The 21,670-nt window shown below is 45.6% G+C and overlaps 1 protein-coding gene and 3 non-coding genes across 8 annotated transcripts in view; 1 reads left to right on the top strand and 3 right to left on the bottom strand.

Annotated features, from left to right (window-relative positions):
• Positions 1–21,670, top strand: part of LOC147006700 (uncharacterized) — a 36,100-nt gene that overhangs the window by 5,106 nt on the left and 9,324 nt on the right. For 4 of the 5 annotated variants that reach the window (XM_085868153.1, XM_085868154.1, XM_085868155.1 and 1 more), the window contains one exon: positions 220–438. In XM_085868153.1, coding sequence (XP_085724279.1) covers positions 437–438 — 2 coding nt within the window. In that variant the 5' untranslated portion in view covers positions 220–436. Of the gene's footprint in view, positions 1–219; positions 439–622; positions 1,302–21,670 lie in introns of those variants that run through there. The other variant, XM_085868157.1, reaches the window with a different exon arrangement.
• TRNAY-GUA (transfer RNA tyrosine (anticodon GUA)) lies at positions 6,601–6,690 on the bottom strand. The gene is given in 2 exon segments: positions 6,601–6,636; positions 6,654–6,690. It is a non-coding gene; the product is annotated as a tRNA-Tyr (tRNA).
• Positions 8,713–8,802, bottom strand: TRNAY-GUA (transfer RNA tyrosine (anticodon GUA)). Its single transcript is given in 2 exon segments — positions 8,713–8,748; positions 8,766–8,802. It is a non-coding gene; the product is annotated as a tRNA-Tyr (tRNA).
• Positions 10,170–10,259, bottom strand: TRNAY-GUA (transfer RNA tyrosine (anticodon GUA)). The gene is given in 2 exon segments: positions 10,170–10,205; positions 10,223–10,259. It is a non-coding gene; the product is annotated as a tRNA-Tyr (tRNA).

The following is a 21,670-nucleotide window of genomic DNA, read 5'->3' as shown; positions in this document are numbered from 1 at the left end:
CTCGAGCCGGTGTTGTGGGTCCAGTCCCGAGATGGGAATCCTGGGTCGCTCTCGTCAATGAGTCGTTCTGCACGAGCGGTTTGAGAGACCGGACGGTGTTGGGGGGGATTCTAAACACGGTTTGATCCGGGCTGTCCTCTCATAGTGGGGTTCGAGTTTGGGGCTGGGTACCACCACGGAGCGATGACGTTTATACTTGGTTTTCTGTTTGTCCCTCAGGAAGATTTTGTGCGAAGGGACAAACCAAGATCTCTGCCTTCCTTGATGAACGAATGGTGGTGTGCTGCAGCCTTGTTTGGGATCCTGGCCTCCATTGTTTGGTTTGTTGGACATCACATCTTCCAGAAGCGTCATTGAGATACTCGTCATTGATGCTCGAGTACCACATCGAAGGTTTAACCCTGAACGCGTTCTGCTAGTTCACGTGGTACTCAGAATGTAAGTTGTGGTGATGGTTGTGGTAATGTTCGTCGCATTGATGTGAGAAGTTATATGTTGGTTATCGTCATGTTGGAAGTGATGGTCGTCGTAATGGAGCGACACCACGAAACAACAAACCGTCCCACACAACAATTCATGGTGATCGATTATGTTATTTATTGTCTCCCGCCATTCGAACAAGGTCGGAGACGGAGACATTGAATGAGCTCCGTCCGACCGACCGATCATCCGTCCATGTACTTTTGTGTACGTGATGCTTCAAAAACCGTTGAACATTGAGCTTTCATATTGCAAATTTGAACAGCTTGATATTAGTTCAACAGTTTGACCAGTTGAACATCAATTTGACCAGTTGAACATCAATTTGACCAGTTGAACATCTTGGTGCCATTGGACCCCTTATTAAGGAAAGAGAAGACGAAGAATTGCACATTTCTATTCCTCATGACATGGTCTCAACCTGATTAGATCACGGCTGTGATTGGCTGAATTATGTTGCCATGGCAACCATCTCTGTACCTTGGTTTGTGCTTGTGATTTTTCAAAAACCGTTCAAGACCTATCTTTCATATTGTTACGTTTGTAGGGGGGGTAGTTATATGTTCAAAGGGAAGAAAGAACGCGTCGTTTGGATGTATTGTTTGTTCGAGCCGGTAGCATATCAATATATTAAGTTGGGATGTAGTCGTGCTAATTTGTTCAGTAAATGTGCATTTCTGAAAGGGAGAAATGTACAATCGTCATGTAAATATCGAGGAAAAGGGATTGGGTCAGTTGCCTTTCGTGTTTCCTTTTGATATAACAGTGACAAGCTCTGGGAAGGAGGGAGGTGTGCAGTGTCCGGAGAGAGGGGGGGAAGCCCGCACAACTCCGTGAATAACAGGGAGAGAGAGAGAGAGAGAGAGAGAGAGAGAGAGAGAGAGAGAGAGAGAGAGAGAGAGAGAGAGAGAGAGAGAGAGAGAGAGAGAGAGAGAGAGAGAGAGAGAGAGAGAGAGAGAGAGAGAGAGAGCCAACAGTGGAGCCCACAGCTTACGGCAGGAACTCTGCAAGTCCTTACAAAACTACAGAAAGAATAGCAATTAATCGTCGCGCCGGAGTTTATTCGGCGACTCCGTCACCACAGAAGATCCTGCAGTCACCATATTGAATATCGCAGTGAACTTTGGGGAATGGAAGGATGTGGAATGACAATCTTTGACAGGGGACCTGGAATAATCGATGATGTCAGTTTTCAGGATTTTATGTTCCTCTTCCTGGGCCGTAATATTATGGAAAATGATCTGCTCCAAAGTTTACCGGAGATTGATGTAAATGAGATCGGTGTCGTTCTGAGTGCTGTCATACACAAGTGGAACCTCTTAACTGCACGCCTATAAACTTGCTTCCAATTAGAGACAAGGTCATGGAATCTGTCACTGCAGTTGACATCAAATCCTTTTCTCCAACGGCCTGATCTCAGATCATAAGTTGAGATTCAGACCCGGTCGTTGTACGTTGGACGAGCTGCTTTTGCTGTTCCAGCAACGGATGGAGGCCCTCAATGCCAGGCATGAGATCAGGGCGGTCTCTCTGGAGAGATCTCGAGCATTTGATACAGTCTGATACCCTTGTAGGCCAGTGGTATAGGTCAGATTTTTTGGTACTTCATCAACCGGCTTGACACAAAGCTACAAGAGGTCTCATGTGAAAGATGGGGGTCTCAGTAACTCATTTTACCCTGTTGTCCTCATTTTTTGGTGTGCGGCCCATGAAATATTCACACCTGAAGGATCCCCCCATGAGAAAATTTTGACCATTTCCGAAAACCAGTGAATTAGCCATGACAACAAAGCAATGTGCCCTATTTTTACATGATTGGTATTGAAATGTGCAGAATGAACAGGGGAATACTACGAGTTAACCTCCGCCATCGAAGATCGGAGGTTACTGTTTTCACCCCTTTCTGTTTGTTTGTTTGTTTGTTTGTGAACAGTATGACGGAAAAACTCCTCAACGGATTTCGACAAAACTTGGTGGGGGGGTTAGGTATGGTCCAAGGATCATGCCATTAGATTTTGGACTTGGTCCAGGTCAGGTCAGGTATGGGAGCATGTGCCAGAACAGTGCGTCGCTGCGTCCACTTTCCGCCGGTACTCCAGGGGCCTCCGTCTGGCCATCCCCCAAGGCAGATGCCAGGCCCATCCCCATCTCCTTGAGATGATGGTCAACCTGCCGCAACCATGAGGCACGTGGTCGGCCCACTGGCCTCCTCCACTCATGAGACTCCCTCGCTGAGAGAATCTGGTGAGCAGGATCAGCGTCAGGAAAACGTGCTACATGTCCATACAGCCGCAACTGACGCTCACGGACTATGCAGGTAACAAATCTCATCCGAGTCTCTCTCAGCAACCGCTCGTTGGACACAAAATCCGACCAGCGATAGCCAAGGATTCTCCGAAGACACCTGGTACCAAAGGAATTAAGTCTCCGTCTCAGATCCTTGGTCAGAGTCCAAGTCTCCCACCCATAGAGCAAGACTGGAAGTACCAAGGACCTGAAGACTCGGACTTTCTTCCCCCCACACAGGTACCGGCAGCGCCACACCCCATGATCCGGTGAATCCATGACTCCCCAGGCCCGACCCAGACGTCTATCGACCTCTGACTCGCAGCCAGCAGAGACATGAATATCACTGCCAAGGTAAGTGAATCTCTCCACGACCTCAACATCCTCACCACAAACAGACACAGACAGGACAGCAGCATCCAAGATGTCACCGAAACCCTGGATCTTAGTTTTGACCCAAGAAACCCGTAATCCCAGCGGCTCCGACTCCTCATTCAGCACCTCGAGGGCCCCCAAGAGGATGTCTAAAGTCTCCGCAAAGATGACTGCATCATCTGCAAAATCAAGGTCCGAGATCTTGACATTCCCAAACGATGCACCGCAACTTGATCTCTCCGACATCCTCCCTAGAATCCAGTCCATACAAGTGCTGAAAAGTGTGGGGGCAAGTACACATCCCTGCCGAACTCCAGTAACAACTGGAAATAAGTCAGAGATGGTACCACCACACTTCACAGCACTCTCAGAACCAGAGTAGAGTTCAGACATCAGATCGATCAGTTTTGGTGGCACCCCACGAAGACCAAGAATCCTCCAGAGGACATCCCGATTCACTGAATCGAACGCTTTACAGAGATCAACATAGGCTGCAAGCAGCCCCTGTCGAAACTCTCGTCTGCATTCGGTGAGGACACCAAGGGCAAGGATACGGTCAATCGTTGACCTCTTTGGTGTAAAGCCTGACTGCTCTGGACGCTGGTGCTCAAGCAGATGGTGGCGAACCCTATCAAGAATTATCCGAGCAAAGACCTTGCCCGGCACTGAGAGCAGCGTCACCCCTCGGTAGTTCTTGCAGTCTTGGCGATCACCCTTCCCTTTCCAGAGAGGGACAACAAGGCCCCTCTTCCAGTCAGTTGGGATGATGCCTGTGTTCCAGGCAGAGCACAAAACTGCATGCAACGACGCGAGTGCAGCATTTCCACCAGCCTTGAGAAGTTCGGCATGGATGCCACAGATCCCTGGAGCTTTTCCCCGTTTCAACTGGTTCACCGCAGCCCGTGTTTCCACAAGCGATGGTGGACCACAGTTGATTCGAGGGTCAGCAACAGGGATTGCAACACCCTTGACGTCCAACTCGACAGCTGGGGGATCAGCCTGGTACAACCGCTCAAAGTAACCGGCCCAGCGGGCCTTCACTTCAGACTCCTCTGTCAAGAGCCTACCACTCTCTGCTCGAACTGCAGTGCTCCGAGGGATGGGCTTGGATGAACGCAATGCGCGAATTCCCCTGTAAGCGGGACGAGAATCACCTGTCCACAGGTGATGCTCTGCCCCTCACAGATTCCTCACACATAGGCCTCCTTGTCCACACTCAGTGCACGTACAGTTTTATGCCTCAGCTCCCTGAACAGCTCAGCTCTGCCATTCAGCCTGGCCCTGCGACTCTGGTCAATGGTATCCAGTGTCCCTTGAGAGACAAAATTCTTCTTTGCCCTGCGGTGAGCTCCAAGGCATCCACCGGCAACATCAAGGATGGTGGTCTTGAAGGCGCTCCACAACTCTTCAGGACTCCCCAAAGCACCCAGACCCCCCAAGTGTTCACTCAGCCTGTTCGCAAACTCCTCAGCTACTCTCTCATCCCTGAGCTTGGCAACATCCAGCCTCGGCTGGGATGGTACCATTCTCCAGGATTTAAGGTGCAGCTTTAGAGTTGCTACAACAAGCCTGTGGTCAGTATTGAGGAACTGAGCACTCCGGTAGACCCTGCAGTTCTGGATCATCCTCCAACGAGCGTCAATGAGGACATGGTCAATCTCCTTTGCCACACCGCCAGCGTTGGAATACCAAGTCCAGCGATGAGCTTGTGGGCGCTGAAACCACGAACCAGCCACCCTAAGTCCATGACTTCTTGCAAAGTCAAGGAACTTAGTGCTATTCTGGTTCATAGTTCCTGACCCATGGGGACCAACACACGTCTCATAACCATCCCTATCAGTTCCAGTCGATGCATTGAAATCCCCCAAGACCAGAAGTGTATCTAGTCTGGGGCACTGATCAACCACAGACTCGAGTGTGGCGTAGAATGTGTCCTTCACGGTGAGATCACTCGCCTCAGTCGGAGCATAAACAGAGACCAGGGAAATGACACCTAAGGAGTGACGAATCCTTAATCTCATAATACGCTCGTTGACCGGTGTTACCTCAATTATCATTGGGGTCAGCTTATTGGACACAGCTACAGCAACTCCTTGGGTATGGTAACCATCAGAGCGACCAGACCAATAGTAGGTGTAACCACCCACCATTATCTCGCCGCAATCCGGTTTCCGAACCTCAGAGAGAGCTGCAATCCCGATGTCCAAACGCTTGAGCTCAGATGATAACAGAGACAGGTGATCATCCTCTCTGAGGGATAGGACATTCCAGGCACCCACCCGAAGGGACCGCCTCAGGTTAACCCAAGGAGACCGCCGTCTGGTAGACGACACCTCAGCACCACTCCGACACACTCTCCCGCAATCTGACCCAGGGATGTTACCCCGTGGTTTCCCTCCTATCATCAGAGATTGGGGGTCCCGAAGGCTTTGCCCCAATCCCATCATCCGGTGAGCTGCCCTGCGAAGGGAAGCTGCACAGGAGGTACTCCCACGGAGTGGGTTTTCAGATTTTTTTTGCGTTTTTGCGTTTTGCGGAATGAAGGGTTTTATGGTGGCCGGAGTGCAAATCCTGCCACCAACCTCCTAATAAGAAGTGACCCAACTGCAGGAGGACGTCCGCAGACACAGTTGGGCACTAGATATGGATGGCCGTTGGCTCACAAGGAGCTCCTCCGCCCTTTGACAGGTTTTGTTTTTAATCCTGCTGGGTGTCCATATCCAAACACCCTCCTCACCAGAAAACCTGGTGGGGGAGACAGTTTAGTCGCCGACAACCCGACCATGGAACAGGTTAGTACAGGTTTACATGGTTCCTGAAGCAGGTCACAGATCGAACCTGATCTGACGATGGGAAAGACGAACACCAAAGCGGTGGGAACAACGAATTCTGAACAGGTGGGAATAACGAACACTAAACAGGTGGGAATGACGAACACTAAACAGGTGGGAATAACGAACAATAAACAGGTGGGAATGACAAACACAAAACAGGTGGGAATGACGAACACCAAACAGGTGGGAATAACGAAAACTAAACAGGTGGGAATGAGATATCGAATTTTGTAGCTTGGGTCAGATAGTTTTTCTCTTTCTTCCCATTCATTTCAAATGGCATCCCAGAAGCAATATTTATCATCGACTCAGGTGGGAAAGGCAAAACCCAAACAGGTGGGAATAATGAAACTAAACAGGGAGGAATGACGAAAACGAAACAGGTGTAAATAACGAACACGAAACAGGTGGAAATGATGAAAACGAAACAGGTGGGAATAACGAACACAAAACAGGTGGGAATAACCAACACCAAACAAGTGGTAATGACGAACATGAAACAGGTGAATTCGAGTGCTGAGCGACGTCAGTGAACAGGAAGAACTGATGTTTCTGCCGTTTCCCCTTCGTCAGAGCAAAATCAATGAATCACAGAGTTCTCCTTTCTTTATTCCAAAAAAAAGTATCCTTCGAGCCGGATTCGAACCAGCGACCTGAGGATCACTTGCACAATAACCTCTACAGTCCTCTGCTCTACCAACTGAGCTATCGAAGGAGTTATTGTTTTGTTTTGTTTTTTTCTTGTTAATTTTTTTAAATTTTTGTCATGTGCGGGAGGGAATGGGACAGGTGGGGAGGAAGTGTTTCTCCCATTTTCAGATTTTGGGGCTTGGGTCAGATAGTTTTACCTTTTTTGCCATTCATTTCAATGGGCGTCCCAGAAGCAATATTTATCATCTACTCAGGTGGGAAAGGCGAACACTAAACAGGTGGGAATGACGAACACCAAACAGGTGGGAATGGCGAACACCAAACAGGTGGGAATGACGAATACCAAACAGGTGGGAATGGCGAACACCAAACAGGTGGGAATGACGAATATGTAACAGGTGGGAATGACGAACACGAAACAGGTGGGTATCATGAAACTAAACAGGTGGGAATAACGAACACTAAACAGGTGGGAATAACGAAAACTAAACAGGTGGGAATGACGAACATTAAACAGTTGGGAATGACGAACATTAAACAGGTGGGAATAACGAACACCAAACATGTTGGAATGACGAACACCAAACAGGTGGGAATAACGAACACAAAACAGATGGGAATAACGAACACCAAAGCGGTGGCAATAACTAATTCTGAACAGGTGGGAATGACGAAAACCAAACAGGTGGGAATGACGAACATTAAACAGGTGGGAATAACGAACACTAAACAGGTGGGAATGACGAACACTAAACAGGTGGGAATAACGAACACGAAACAGGTGGGAATAACGAACACCAAAGAGGTGGCAATAACTAATTCTGAACAGGTGGGAATGACGAACACTAAACAGTTGGGAATAATGAACACGAAACAGGTGGGAATTGTGAACACCAAACAGGTGATAATGACGAACAGTGAACAGGTGGGAATAACGAACATGAAACAGGAGTGAATGACGAACATTAAACAGGTGGGAATCGCAAACACAAAACAGGTGGGAATGACGAACATTAAACAGGTGGGAATAACGAACACTAAACAGGTGGGAATGACGAACACTAAACAGGTGGGAATAACGAACACTAAATGGGTGGGAATGACGAACACCAAATAGATGGAAATAACGAACACGAAACAGCTGGGAATGACGAACATTAAATAGGTGGGAATGACGAACATTAAACAGGTGGGAATGACGAACACCAAATAGTTGTGAATAATGAAACTAAGCAGGTGGGAATCACAAACGCTAAACAGGTGGGAATAAGAAACAAAAAACTGGTGGGAATTACGAAAACTAAACAGGTGGGAATAACGAACACTAAACAGGTGGGAAGAACGAACACCAAACAGGGGGTAATGACGAACATGAAACAGGTGAAGTCGAGTGCTGATCTATGTCAGTGAACAGGAAGAACTGATGTTTATGCTGTTTCCCCTTCGTCAGAGCAAAATAAATGAATCACAGTGTTCTCTTCTCTTTATTCGCAAAAAATTATTCTTCGAGTTGGATTCAAATCAACGACCTCAGCATCACTTGCACAACAACCTCTCCAGTCCTCCACTCCACCAACTCAGCTCTCGAAGAAATTAATTTTTTCTGAAAATGATTAAAAAAAAAAATTGTTGTCATGTCCAGGTTGGAACGGGACAGGTGGGGAGGAAGTGTTTCTCCCATTTTGATATTTTGTAGCTTGGGTCAGATAGTTTTCTCTTTCTTCCCATTCATTTCAAATGGCGTCCCAGAAGCAATATTTATCATCGACTCAGGTGGGAAAGGCGAAACCCAAACAGGTGGGAATAATGAAACTAAACAGGGAGGAATGACGAAAACGAAACAGGTGTAAATAACGAACACTAAACAGGTGGAAATGATGAAAACGAAACAGGTGGGAATCACGAACACAAAACAGGTGGGAATAACCAACACCAAACAAGTGGTAATGACGGACATGAAACAGGTAAATTCGAGTGCTGAGCGACGTCAGTGAACAGGAAGAACTGATGTTTCTGCCGTTTCCCCTTCATCAGAGCAAAATCAATGAATCACAGAGTTCTCCTTTCTTTATTCCAAAAAAAAGTATCCTTCGAGCCGGATTTGAACCAGCGATCTGAGTATCACTTGCACAATAACCTCTACAGTCCTCTGCTCTACCAACTGAGCTATCGAAGGAGCTATTGTTTTGTTTTGTTTTTTTCTTGTTAATTTTTTTAAATTTTTGTCATGTGCGGGAGGGAATGGGACAGGTGGGGAGGAAGTGTTTCTCCCATTTTCAGATTTTGGGGCTTGGGTCAGATAGTTTTACCTTTTTTGCCATTCATTTCAATGGGCGTCCCAGAAGCAATATTTATCATCTACTCAGGTGGGAAAGGCGAACACTAAACAGGTGGGAATGACGAACACCAAACAGGTGGGAATGACGAACACCAAACAGGTGGGAATGGCGAACACCAAACAGGTGGGAATGGCGAACACCAAACAGGTGGGAATGACGAACACTAAACACGTGGGAACAACGAACACGAAACAGGTGGGTATCATGAAACTAAACAGGTGGGAATAACGAACACTAAACAGGTGGGAATAACGAAAACTAAACCGGTGGGAATGACGAACATTAAACAGTTGGGAATGACGAACATTAAACAGGTGGGAATCGCAAACACAAAACAGGTGGGAATGACGAACACTAAACAGGTGGGAATGACGAACATTAAACAGTTGGGAATGATGAACATTAAACAGGTGGGAATCGCTAACACAAAACAGGTGGGAATGATGAACACTAAACAGGCGGGAATGACGAACATTAAACAGGTGGGAATGACGAACACTAAACAAATGGGAATGACGAACACTAAACAAGAGTGAATGACGAACATTAAACAGGTGGGAATGACGAACATTAAACAGGTGGGAATGACGAACACTAAACAGGAGTGAATGACGAACACTAAACAGGAGTGAATGACGAACATTAAACAGGTGGGAATCACAAACACAAAACAGGTGGGAATGACGAACACCAAACAGGTGGGAATGACGAACATTAAACAGGTGGGAATAACGAACACTAAACAGGTGGGAATGACGAACACTAAACAGGTGGGAATAACGAACACGAAACAGGTGGGAATAACGAACACCAAAGAGGTGGGAATAACTAATTCTGAACAGGTGGGAATGACGAACACTATACAGTTGGGAATAATGAACACGAAACAGGTGGGAAATGTGAACACCAAACAGGTGATAATGACGAACAGTGAACAGGTGGGAATGACGAACATTAAACAGTTGGGAATGACAAACATTAAACAGGTGGGAATCGCAAACACAAAACAGGTGGGAATGACGAACATTAAACAGGTGGGAATAACCAACACCAAACAAGTGGTAATGACGAACATGAAACAGGTGAATTTGAGTGCTGAGCGACGTCAGTGAACAGGAAGAACTGATGTTTCTGCCGTTTCCCCTTCGTCAGAGCAAAATCAATGAATCACAGAGTTCTCCTTTCTTTATTCCAAAAAAAATTATCCTTCGAGCAGGATTCGAACCAGCGACCTGAGGATCACTTGCACAATAACCTCTACAGTCCTCTGCTCTACCAACTGAGCTATCGAAGGAGTTATTGTTTTGTTTTGTTTTTTTCTTATTAATTTAAAATTTTGACATGTGCTGGAGGGAATGGGACAGGTGGGGAGGAAGAGTTTCTCCCATTTTCAGATTTTGGGGCTTGGGTCAGATTGTTTTTTTGCCCTTTTTTGCCCTTTTTTGCCATTCATTTCAATGCGCATCCCAGAAGCAATATTTATCATCCACTCAGGTGGGAAAGGCGAACACTAAACAGGTGGGATTCACAAACACAAAACATGTGGGAATGACGAACACTAAACAGGTGGGAATGACGAACATTAAACAGGTCGGAATTACGAACACTAAACAGGTGGGAATGACGAACATTTAACAGGTGGGAATCGCGAACACAAAACAGGTCTGAATAACGAACACGAATCATGTGATAATAACGAACACGAAACAGATGGGAATAACGAACACGAAACAGGTGGGAATAACGAACACCAAACAGGTGGGAATCGCGAACACAAAACAGGTGGGAATAACGAACACTAATCAGGTGGTCATTACGAACACGAAACAGATGGGAATAAGGAACACCAAACAGGTGGGAATAACGAACACCAAAGAGGTGGGAATGCCGAAAACTATATAGGTGGGAATAAGGAACACCAAACAGGTGAGAATGAAGCACACTGAACAGGTGGGAATAATGAACATGAAACAGGTGGGAAAGACGAACACCAAACAAATGGGAATAACGAACACTGAACAGGTGGGAATGACGAACATCAAACAGGTGGGAATAACGAACACTCAACAGGTGGGAATAACGAACACTAAATGTGTGGAAATGACGAACACCAAACAGATGGGAATGAAGAACATTAAACAGATGGGAATGACGACATTAAACAGGTGGGAATGACGAACATTAAACAGGTCGGAATGACGAACACCAAACAGATGGGAATAACGAACATTGAACAGGTGGGAATGACGAACATTAAACAGGTGGGAATCGCGAACACAAAACAGGTGGGAATGACGAACACTAAACAGGTGGGAATGACGAACACCAAACAGATGGGAATAACGAACATTGAACAGGTGGGAATGACGAACATTAAACAGGTGGGAATGACGAACACTAAACAGGTGGGAATAACGAAAACTAAACAGGTGGGAATGACGAACATTAAACAGGTGGGTATAGTGAAACCAAACAGGTGGGAATAACGAACACGAAATCAGTGGGATGGTTGTTCAGCTGTTGTTCCAAAATAAAGATAGCAAAAGAATAATGGCTGACTCAAAGATCACAGCCCAGTTCCACGAATAAATGCCTTTAGACATCCGTGAGGAAATCTAATCTGAACACAAACTTATCGACATAACTGATCTCTGGGAAGCCTGAATGGTGTTCTGTGAATTTCCACAACCGTAACAATATATTTGACGCCAGAAGAATTGGCTCACACCAAGTCATTCTTAAGACTGTGTGGGGTAAGTATTCCATGAATATCACCTTGTTGAAACGTGAAGTTCACACTGTTGCGGCCACTGGTACCGAGACACCAGCTTGTCACTCAGGGCGATTAATCTCCCGTTGTCCTGGGAAGAGCCGGACCTGGGGCCACCACTTACAATTAACGTTGTTGTACGGTGGGTTGTTTTCGAACCATGAACGCCACCCAGAAAACCACGAGTTCCAGTGTCCATCGTCTAATTATTCCGTTTAACTAGTGGTCACGTGGTTACCTGAGCGGGGAGCGCGCTCTCGGCAAAGCACCAATGTTATCTCAATTAGATTTTAATGAGGGCGGCCGAGCGTTTTAACCGCTGGTGCGTGCCGACGATTTTTGGTGAAATCTGTGATAATTACCTCCGTTTATCGAGGTTTGGACAATGCTCAACCAATGGAAGGAAAGGACAAACACGGACAGGTTGGAAATCGACAAATGATTTTTTAATAATAAAATAAATAACTACAAAGAACTTTATTTGCTGATGCAAATAAACAATAAGTTTCAAAGCAAAATCAAACAAAATGCCAGGAAAGAGACAAAGAGCAAATGCTTATCGGAGGGGGGGGAGGGGCGGGGGGGTTGACATACTTCCAGCTAAACACAGACAAGGGTACCCAACAGATCAATTCGGGGGGGGGGGGGGAGATTCGTTTCGCTCACCAGAGTCGTCGCCCGTGAAGTTAAAACGTCCTGAAATGTGTGCGTGCGTGTCACGTCCGTCGCCAGCACCCAGCCTTGCCGTGCACCCTCTCACGAACAGCCTGTAACGCCAGTCAACGTCTGGGAGGGCACCGAGATCGTCTGTCGCGGGTTCAGACCCTGGTGCTGCGACACGGGCAGCTTCTCATACTTCACGAACCTGGTGAAGTCCAGTGACCCACACGGTCCGTCGGTGACTGACCCGTCCCTCACTCGCTGTCGGTGCTGCTCGCATCCACACGCGCACCACATGCTCGCTCGCCCAAGCACTGGGAAGGACGAATTGTCTCGTTGTTGGCACTAGTCAGACACCCACACGCACACCACACGCTCGCTTCCTTCTCCTCTTTTGTGCACTTACACACACTTCTTGCTCGCTTCTCTTCTTCCTCCCTGACTTTATTTCTCTTTCTTCTCTCAGCCTCCTCTTACATCTCTCGCTTCTTTTCCTCTCACCTTTTCTCGGGCTTTTTTTCGCCCCGCTTTCTTCCTCAGGACGGACCTCCAATTCGTTTTATATCTGCGGCCGTCTCGGCGGGCGTAGAGTCCGCCCCAAGCTCACCCCGCCCCACTTACGCACGGTTACCATGACGACCCGTGCACTCTCAAAAAAGGCGGGCAGCGGCGCTCGCGAAAGAAGTACGTACATAAACGTTGCTGAGGAAAAATAAGGGCGCGCGTCAGAGCTCGCGAAAGAAATGTGTGTGAACGTGTCTGTCGTAAAGAAACAAGGACAAATGTGTCCAAGAGCACCGTCCGAAAGGTTTTGTCGGCTAAAAAAATATATATATATTTTTACAACAACAACAACAACTTCCGATATTTCGTCACGTGCCTTGATTAAGCCAACAGCAAAACCCGTCATAAATGTATTGACGGATTTACGATATATCGTGTATTTACGAAATAAATAATGTATTTACGAAATTACAATACGATAAATGAAATAATGTTTAAATAGTAACGTGAACTTTTCGAAACTTCAAAGCAAATGTCCGAATATATTTAAAAGTTCATGATAGACGCTCTCAAAAGGAACCGTCTATGTGAGGATGTGTACATGTGCTCAGTATTTAAGGAGATCAGGATCTTGTATATACAAGAGCGAGTCCGAGAGATTAAGGTTTTGCCTTCACAAGAAGAAGAAGCAGAAGAAGAAGAAGAAGAAAAAGACCAAGAAGAAGAAGAAGAAGAAGAACAACAACAACAACAACGCCAAGCTCTCCATGAGCAGCGTTCGCGAAGCGAGACGCTGCGAAAAAGCTTCCCATGAGAGAGGGGATCTATTATTTACCCTTCTCAACACATCACATTTAAAATCCCATTAGACATGGGGATGGGGCTCATCTGAACATGCATTTCAGGAAATAACTGTCTGAGGACCTGGATGTGTGGATGTATTCATCAGACCGGATTCTGAAATCCGGAACAATACACTTATTGTTGCTTATAATTATCATCCACATTCTTCAAGACCTGCAATCATGCTCCCCCCCTTCCCCCACCCCCCCCCCCACGCTTCCCTCCCCCCACTCCCCGAAATGCACAGTGTAAGGATCCATGGAATAGATAAGCTTGGCAGGGGGATCCTTCCTTCCTCTGACTCCCCATTCATTTATCTTTCTTTCCCACTTCCTCGAACTCTGCAGCCACTGGAACACAATAAATTAGTTTCGGGAAAATGTCACGTGACGATCGCAACTAAAGCTGAAAACGACGACCCAGGCAGCATTTGTTTGAGTACCACGACAGCATTGTTACCATGGAGACCGCCATGCTGTTAAGCGGTGCCGAGCGCTCCGTTCCGTTCGAGAGCTTGCTTGAGCGCTTGGAAGCAAGACTGCCGCTTGCTCACGGAACACACCCCAGGTTTTATTGCAAAACAGCAAATAATTTACAAACAAAATGCATCCTCAGAGTGGGGAAACGGCAAGTCGGGGAATAAACGGCGTGTGAGTCTGATGTTGGGAGATGTTGTGTTATTTCACTCCGGAACCCTGTGGATACGTCAGAGAATCATTTATTACTTACCTTGTTCGGAGAGACATTCACTCACAGAAAACGAAGGGAAAGTCCGTTTAATGTTGCGGAAAAATATTACAAATGGTGGTGGAGGTTCGTCTTGTCATTGTAAAAACAAAACGAACCTGCTGCCGTGTCATGGAGTCCACAATGCCATGACTCGGACTCGAACCGAGGTTGCTGCGGCCACGACGCAGAGTACTTACCACTGTACGATCACGGCGAGCTACGCAGGAACACGACGAGAAAACCTTTTGTTCAACTGTTGATTGTAATAATTTACTTGCGGTGTATAAAACATTGCGCTTGTTGCGAATTCGCGCCCGCCGGCGTGCGAACGGCCACGTGACTCGAATTGCGGCACGTCGCCCATCGGAAGAACAATTCTGTCGTGACCCTCTCGGACTAACTCCGGGAGCTAGTCACGGGTGGGCCTTTCGGCCTCACCACGATCGTGCCAATCGGCCACCCGCGTGGGATAGGGTTGTTCGTCAAACTCGACCTACCTAAGTACCCACGCGGAGGGTAGACCAGGCGATCGCACCTCGCCGCAGGTCGACTCCGGACACATGCCGCTTAAGCGATCCGTTCCGTACTATCGGGATAACCGAGCGGTGTTATCGTCGGCATCCACGGTTCCGATTAATTATCGGCCGTATTAAGCCCACTACCAACCCTTTACTTGAAGCAAGATGGAGATTCAATTTAAGAAAAGACGAAGCGAAACGGGAAAAACAGTTCAACATAATTCACATTTATTCCGCGGCACACGGAGAGCACACATATACAGCCAAACAGAATGCACATATATCAAATGCTACAAAAGAAACAATGACGCAGAGATACTACCGACTACGCGAGCACACGGCAACACTTAAACAGTTTTACTTCACAGACGGCACCGACACACATTTACTCAAAAGCAAAAGAAAAGGCCACCCTCAAAGACAAGGGGGCAGACGGGGCCTGTGGGCCAATATTTGCGCGGGACCTGAAGGAGCGGTCAGGTCCGCGAGACCGGGTGGGTCCTACCCATGGAGGAGGTAGAAATGAGGGTGGAGGAGGAGGGAACGAGACTGGGGGAGGAGGAGGACGGAATTCGGGATGAGGTGCAGTGGGTTGAAATGAACCAGCTTGCTCAAACTGTCTTCCCCATCTTTCCTGTTGTCTATAATATGGATTTTCATTCACTGGAGGCGTGGAGTGTCTGCGATTTTCATCTCTGTATTGTGCCGCTGGTCTCTGTTCTACCGGTTCATACGTACTATAAGTTCGACTGTTTCTACGATTTCGGCATTCGTTAGCCCAGTGTCCTTGTTTTCCGCATGTAAAACAGAAATCTCTACGCTGGTCTCTGTATTATGGTCTCTGACGGTAATAGGTTTGCCCTCGGTTTTGTGCATTATATCTCGCATTCCTTCCCCCAGGGCATTCACCTTGACCTTGAACCTGGGATCGCATTAATGTTGATTTGTTTTCCTCGTCAGAACGTTGTTTCAACAATGAATTACAATGCGTTACATATTCCATCAAGTCTTTCACTTCCTTTAATTCCCAGCCGATACATACTCGCTTTATTTCATTTTGCAATTTGGCCGTCAAACCATTAAGGTATACATTAGCAAATGGTACTCCCTCTTCTTTCAGTCCAGGGTGACATTGGTATACACCCCGAAAACGCTCTAAGAACTCCAATGGGTCCTCGCCAGCGCATTGCCTGCACATCTGTATTTTTGCCCAGTCGGTCTTAAGTGTTACCACCTCCGTAACAGTGTCAATGAGGGTGTCGATATGTTCTTTGAGCTCCTCCCTGTCTCCAGGAGCTTCATCTGGCCATGTAGCTACCTGTTTCAATTGTCGGAGTAACCCCTCTGGTACCACTAATTTTAATAATATTTCCCTGTCCATATATGTTGGCTGATGGCATGCCACGACCACCCGGAGCTCTGCCTGGAATTTTTTTGGGTTCTCTCGTATCTTCGGCATCTCATTTACGATGGCTCTTAATTCAGAGCCCCACGGACGATATATCGCTTGCACCTCCCTTGCACCCGGGTAATCTCGCAATGGAAATGCGCCAATGAGTGCCTCATCATCTCCGTCCTTTGCGGTCTCTGACATTATTTTTTTTGATCGAGTTTGCATTTTACCCTTGTCAGCAAGAGGAACTTTCTCTCTGCTTTGTGTTCTTGTTTCTTTTTTCATTACTCGCCTGGCTCCCCGTTGAGCCTCTCCTTGCCCTGTGGCATCATCTACCTCTGTCTCTCCCGCTTCTTCGTCCTCGAGTGGTTGTGCTATCGGAACTGTGCACTCTGGCCATGTATCTGAGTCTTCTTCTTCATTCTAAAATCTGACAGCCACTGCTTGCTGTCTCTTGGTTTTATTTTCAAGTCTCACCGGCATTTGCTTCGTTAATTGGTCTAGCTGACCCTTAAGGTTTAACAACCGTGCCTTTTCGACTCTGTCACGACATTCTTTCATCCAATTTATATAAACGCTCCAGTTCACCTGCTTCTGGACCTTTTTACAGCGCGTGCGCTGTATACAATTGCACCGGGTTTGAAATGTCCCCGGCGTCGTCTACCACGTCTCCGGTGGGTCCGGTGTCCCCCCCCCCCCCACGTTCCTCAAGACAGCCAATGACGGCCGTCCGGTAGATGCAGTGCGTAACCTCGACGGAAATGGCGACAATTGACGGAAATACCCGAGTATTTCAATGGAAATTTGTGAAACTAATGTGTTATATATGTGAAAACCATTTAATTTATTGCTTGACGGAAAAAAAACGAAGAAACGCTCCCCTCATGTACGAACGAACAAACGAAAGACGTCATTTCCGTCCACCGTGGCATTTCGCGCCGAACGCAGAAAGCTAAGTTCTTCTTATGCCATCATTCTCTTTAAGATTAGCCATAAACAAGTGTTGCGTCATGCATTAGAAGTTGAAATTTACTTACAACAAGAACGAAAAAATAATCTCCTCAGATTCAACAAGAACGAAAAAAAAAAACCCGAAAACATCACGTGCAGGACAAGACCAATCGAGCTGAAGGAAACGATACTGTAACTGCACTGCTCCTGATTGGTCAAAGGACACCACGTGTATTGTTTCATCACTTCTTATTGTGATGTAACAATGGACTGTGGCCACGCTCCCTTCCCTCGTCTGTATTGATGTCTCAACCGAGATATAATTATATATTTTTGTCCCAAATAACCCCTTCCAGTGTAAACCACGTGACCCAAGGTTGATGAACAACACGAGTCCTTTCTCTTTCAAATCTTTAACCCCAATGAGCACAGGATTTAAAACGTTCATTTTGATCAGTTGGGATTCTCATTAGAAACCTTGCACAACAGACGTGTGTTTATTTAATCAATGTTATTCATGATAACCCTAGTTATAAAGGAGCTTACATTGTGAGCAATGGTTCACCTTATTTATTTATATCTCTTTGGGATGAGTGTAAATGAACATTTATTTTGTGTTTGTACATGCATCCGTAATAAATAGATAACCTTATATAGATTCACACCCAACCACCTCGTATTCTCAACACATCCACGACTGAAGGTGGACGAAGGTGATGTTTCCACCCATGTTTGTTCCTTGTGAAATCAAACATTCGTAAATTATATTAGTACAACGTGGTTTGGTAGGGAGTGTTGTACTCCATCGGAAGGGATAGCACGGGGAAAATGGCGGCTCCGTCAAAAACTCACAAAATTATCCGTTTAAAAATTCCATGGAGTCAATAAATACGTCTTTGAAACCTCATACCGTTTATTAATTAAATACGAGCTGGGGTACCTGGTGTTACGTGTTCTAATCCTGTTTATAAATTAAATACGAGCTGGGGTACCTGGTGTTCCCTGTTCTAATCCTGTTTATTAATTAAATACGAGCTGGGGTACCTGGTGTTACGTGTTCTAATCCTGTTTATTAATTAAATACGAGCTGGGGTACCTGGTGTTACCTGTTCTAATCCTGTTTATTAATTAAATACGAGCTGGGGTACCTGGTGTTACCTGTTCTAATCCTGTTTATTAATTAAATACGAGCTGGGGTACCTGGTGTTACCTGTTCTCATCCTGTTTATAAATTAAATACGAGCTGGGGTTCCTGGTGTTACCTGTTCTCATCCTGTTTATTAATTAAATTCGAGCTGGGGTTCCTGGTGTTCCCTGTTTTAATCCTGTTTATTAATTATACACGAGCTGGGGTACCTGGTGTTACCTGTTTTAATCCTGTTTATTAATTATACACGAGCTGGGGTACCTGGTGTTACCTGTTTTAATCCTGTTTATGAATTATATATGAGCTGGGGTTCCTGGTGTGACCTGTTCTAATCCTGTTTATTAATTAAATACGAGCTGGGGTACCTGGTGTTACCTGTTCTCATCCTGTTTATAAATTAAATACGAGCTGGGGTTCCTGGTGTTACCTGTTCTCATCCTGTTTATTAATTAAATTCGAGCTGGGGTACCTGGTGTTACCTGTTTTAATCCTGTTTATTAATTATACACGAGCTGGGGTTCCTGGTGTTACCTGTTCTCATCCTGTTTATTAATTAAATACCAGTCTGGGTTTACCAAGCTCCAAAGAAAGTGACTCCGATCGTGTTGTTTACCTTCAGCAAGGATATACGTTGTTATTTCTCACAATCCCCACTTACCTGGTGTGATGGACGGGACGCTCCACTTCCGAGGATGGTGAGCACGAACATCGCGATGGGAAAAAACATGGCTGGTGCACGGCTCTCCACGAACTGACGATTTAATGATACTGCTCTGTCGAAAGAGTTCTCTATTGTTTCATCACTTCTTATTGTGATGTCACAATGGACTGTGGCCACGCCCCCTTCCCTCGTGTGCATTGATATCTCAACCGAGATATAATTATATATTTTTGTCCCAAATAACCTCTTCCAGTGAATGCCACGTGACCCAAGGTTGATGAACAACACGAGTCCTTTCTCTTTCAAATCTTTTACCCCAATGAGAACAGGATTTAAAACGTACATTTTGATCAGTTGGGATTCTCATTAGAAACCTTGCACAACAGACGTGTGTTTATTTAATCAGTTATTCCTGTTAACCCGAGTTATAAAGGAGCTTACATCGTGAGTAATGGTACACCTCCTTATTTATTTATATCTCTTTGGTATGAGTGTGAATGAACATTCATTTTGTGTTTGTACATGCATCCGTAATAAATAGATAACCTTCTTTAGATTCCCACCCAACCACCTCGTATTCTCAACACATCCACGACTGAAGGTGGACGAAGGTGATGTTTCCACCCATGTTTGTTCCTTGTGAAATCAAACATTCGTAAATTAGTATAAGGTAGTTTGGTAGGGAGTGTTGTACTCCATCGGGAGGGAAAGCACGGAGAAAATGGCGGCTCCGTCAAATACTCACAAGATGATCCGTTTAAAAATACAATGGAGTCAATTAATACGTCTTTGAAACCTTATACCGTTTATTAATTAAATTCGAGCTGGGATACCTGGTGTTACCTGCATCCACCAAGGACAATTTGGATCATAGGAATGATAGGCTGGAATATTGTCATACATCCACCAAGGATCCTTTGGATCATAGAAATGATAGGCTGGAATATTGTCACACATCCACCAAGAATCATTTGAATCACAGGAAAGATAGGCTGGAATATTGTCATACATCCCCCAAGGATCCTTTGGATCAAAGCAATGCGAGACTGGAATATTGTCATACATCCACCAAGGATCATTTGGATCATAAGAATTAGAGGCTGGAATATTGTCATCCATCCACCAAGGATCATTTGGATGAAAGCAATGAGAGGCTGGAATATTGACACACATCTACCTACCAAGGATCCTTTGGATCATCGGAATGAGAGGCTGTAATATTGTCATACATCCACCAAGGATCCTTTGGATCAAAGCAATAAGAGGCTGGAATATTGTCATTCATCCACCAAGGATCATTTGGATCATAGGAATGATAGGCTGGAATATTGTCATACATCCACCAAGGATCCTTTGGATCAGAGGAATGAGGTGGCCAGAATACTGTCACACATCCACCAAAGATCCTTTGGATAATAGGAATGATAGGCTGGCATATTGTCATACTTCCACCAAGGATCCTTTGGATCATAGGAATGAGAGGCTGGAATATTATAATAAATCCAGCAAAGATTCTTTGGATCAAAGGAATGAGAGGCTGGAATATTGTCATACTTCCACCTAGGATCCTTTGGATCATAGGAATGAGAGGCTGGTATAATGTCATACATCCATCAAGGATCATTTGGATCATAGGAATGATAGGCTGGAATATTGTCATAGATCCACCAAGGATAAATTGGATCAAAGCGATGAGAGGCTGGAATATTGTCACACATCTACCAACCAAGGATCCTGTGGATCATCGGAACGAGAGGCTGTAATATTGTCATACATCCACCAAGGATCCTTTGGATCAAAGGAATAAGAGGCTGAAGTATTGTCATACATCCACCAAGGATCCTTTGGATCATATGAATGAGAGGCAGGAATATTGTCATCCTTCCACTAAGGATCATTTGGATCAAAGCAATGAGAGGCTGGAATATTGTCACACATCTACCTACCAAGGATCATTTGGATCATCAGAACGAGGGGCTGTAATATTGTCATACATCCACCAAAGATCCTTTTGATCAGAGGAATAAGAGGCTGGAATATTGTCATACATCCAACAAGGATCCTTTGGATCAAAGCAAAGAGAGGCTGGAATATTGTCATACTTCCACCAAGGATCCTTTGCATCATATGAAGGAGAGGCTGGAATATTGTCATACATCCACCGGGATCCTTTGGATCAAAGCAATGAGAGGCTGGAATATTGTCATACTTCCACCAAGGATCATTTGGATCATAGGAATGAGAGGCTGGAATATTGTCACACATCTACCTACCAAGGATCATTTGGATCATCAGAACGATAGGCTGTAATATTGTCATACATCCACCAAAGATCCTTTGGATCAGAGGAATAAGAGGCTGGAATATTGTCATACATCCACCAAGGACCGTTTGGATCATAGGAATGATAGGCTGGAATATTGTCACACTTCCACCAAGGATCATTTGGATCATCGGAATGATAGGCTGGAATATTGTCATACATCCACCAAGGATCCTTTGGATCACAGGAATGATAGGCTGGAATAT

The sequence above is a fragment of the Eptatretus burgeri genome, unplaced genomic scaffold (genome assembly GCF_056783735.1).
Source record: "Eptatretus burgeri isolate ZD-2024b unplaced genomic scaffold, Ebu_testis_v1 Ebu_testis_scaffold_3156, whole genome shotgun sequence".
Lineage (NCBI taxonomy): Eukaryota > Metazoa > Chordata > Myxini > Myxiniformes > Myxinidae > Eptatretus > Eptatretus burgeri.
This window is presented reverse-complemented; position numbering and strand designations above follow the sequence as displayed.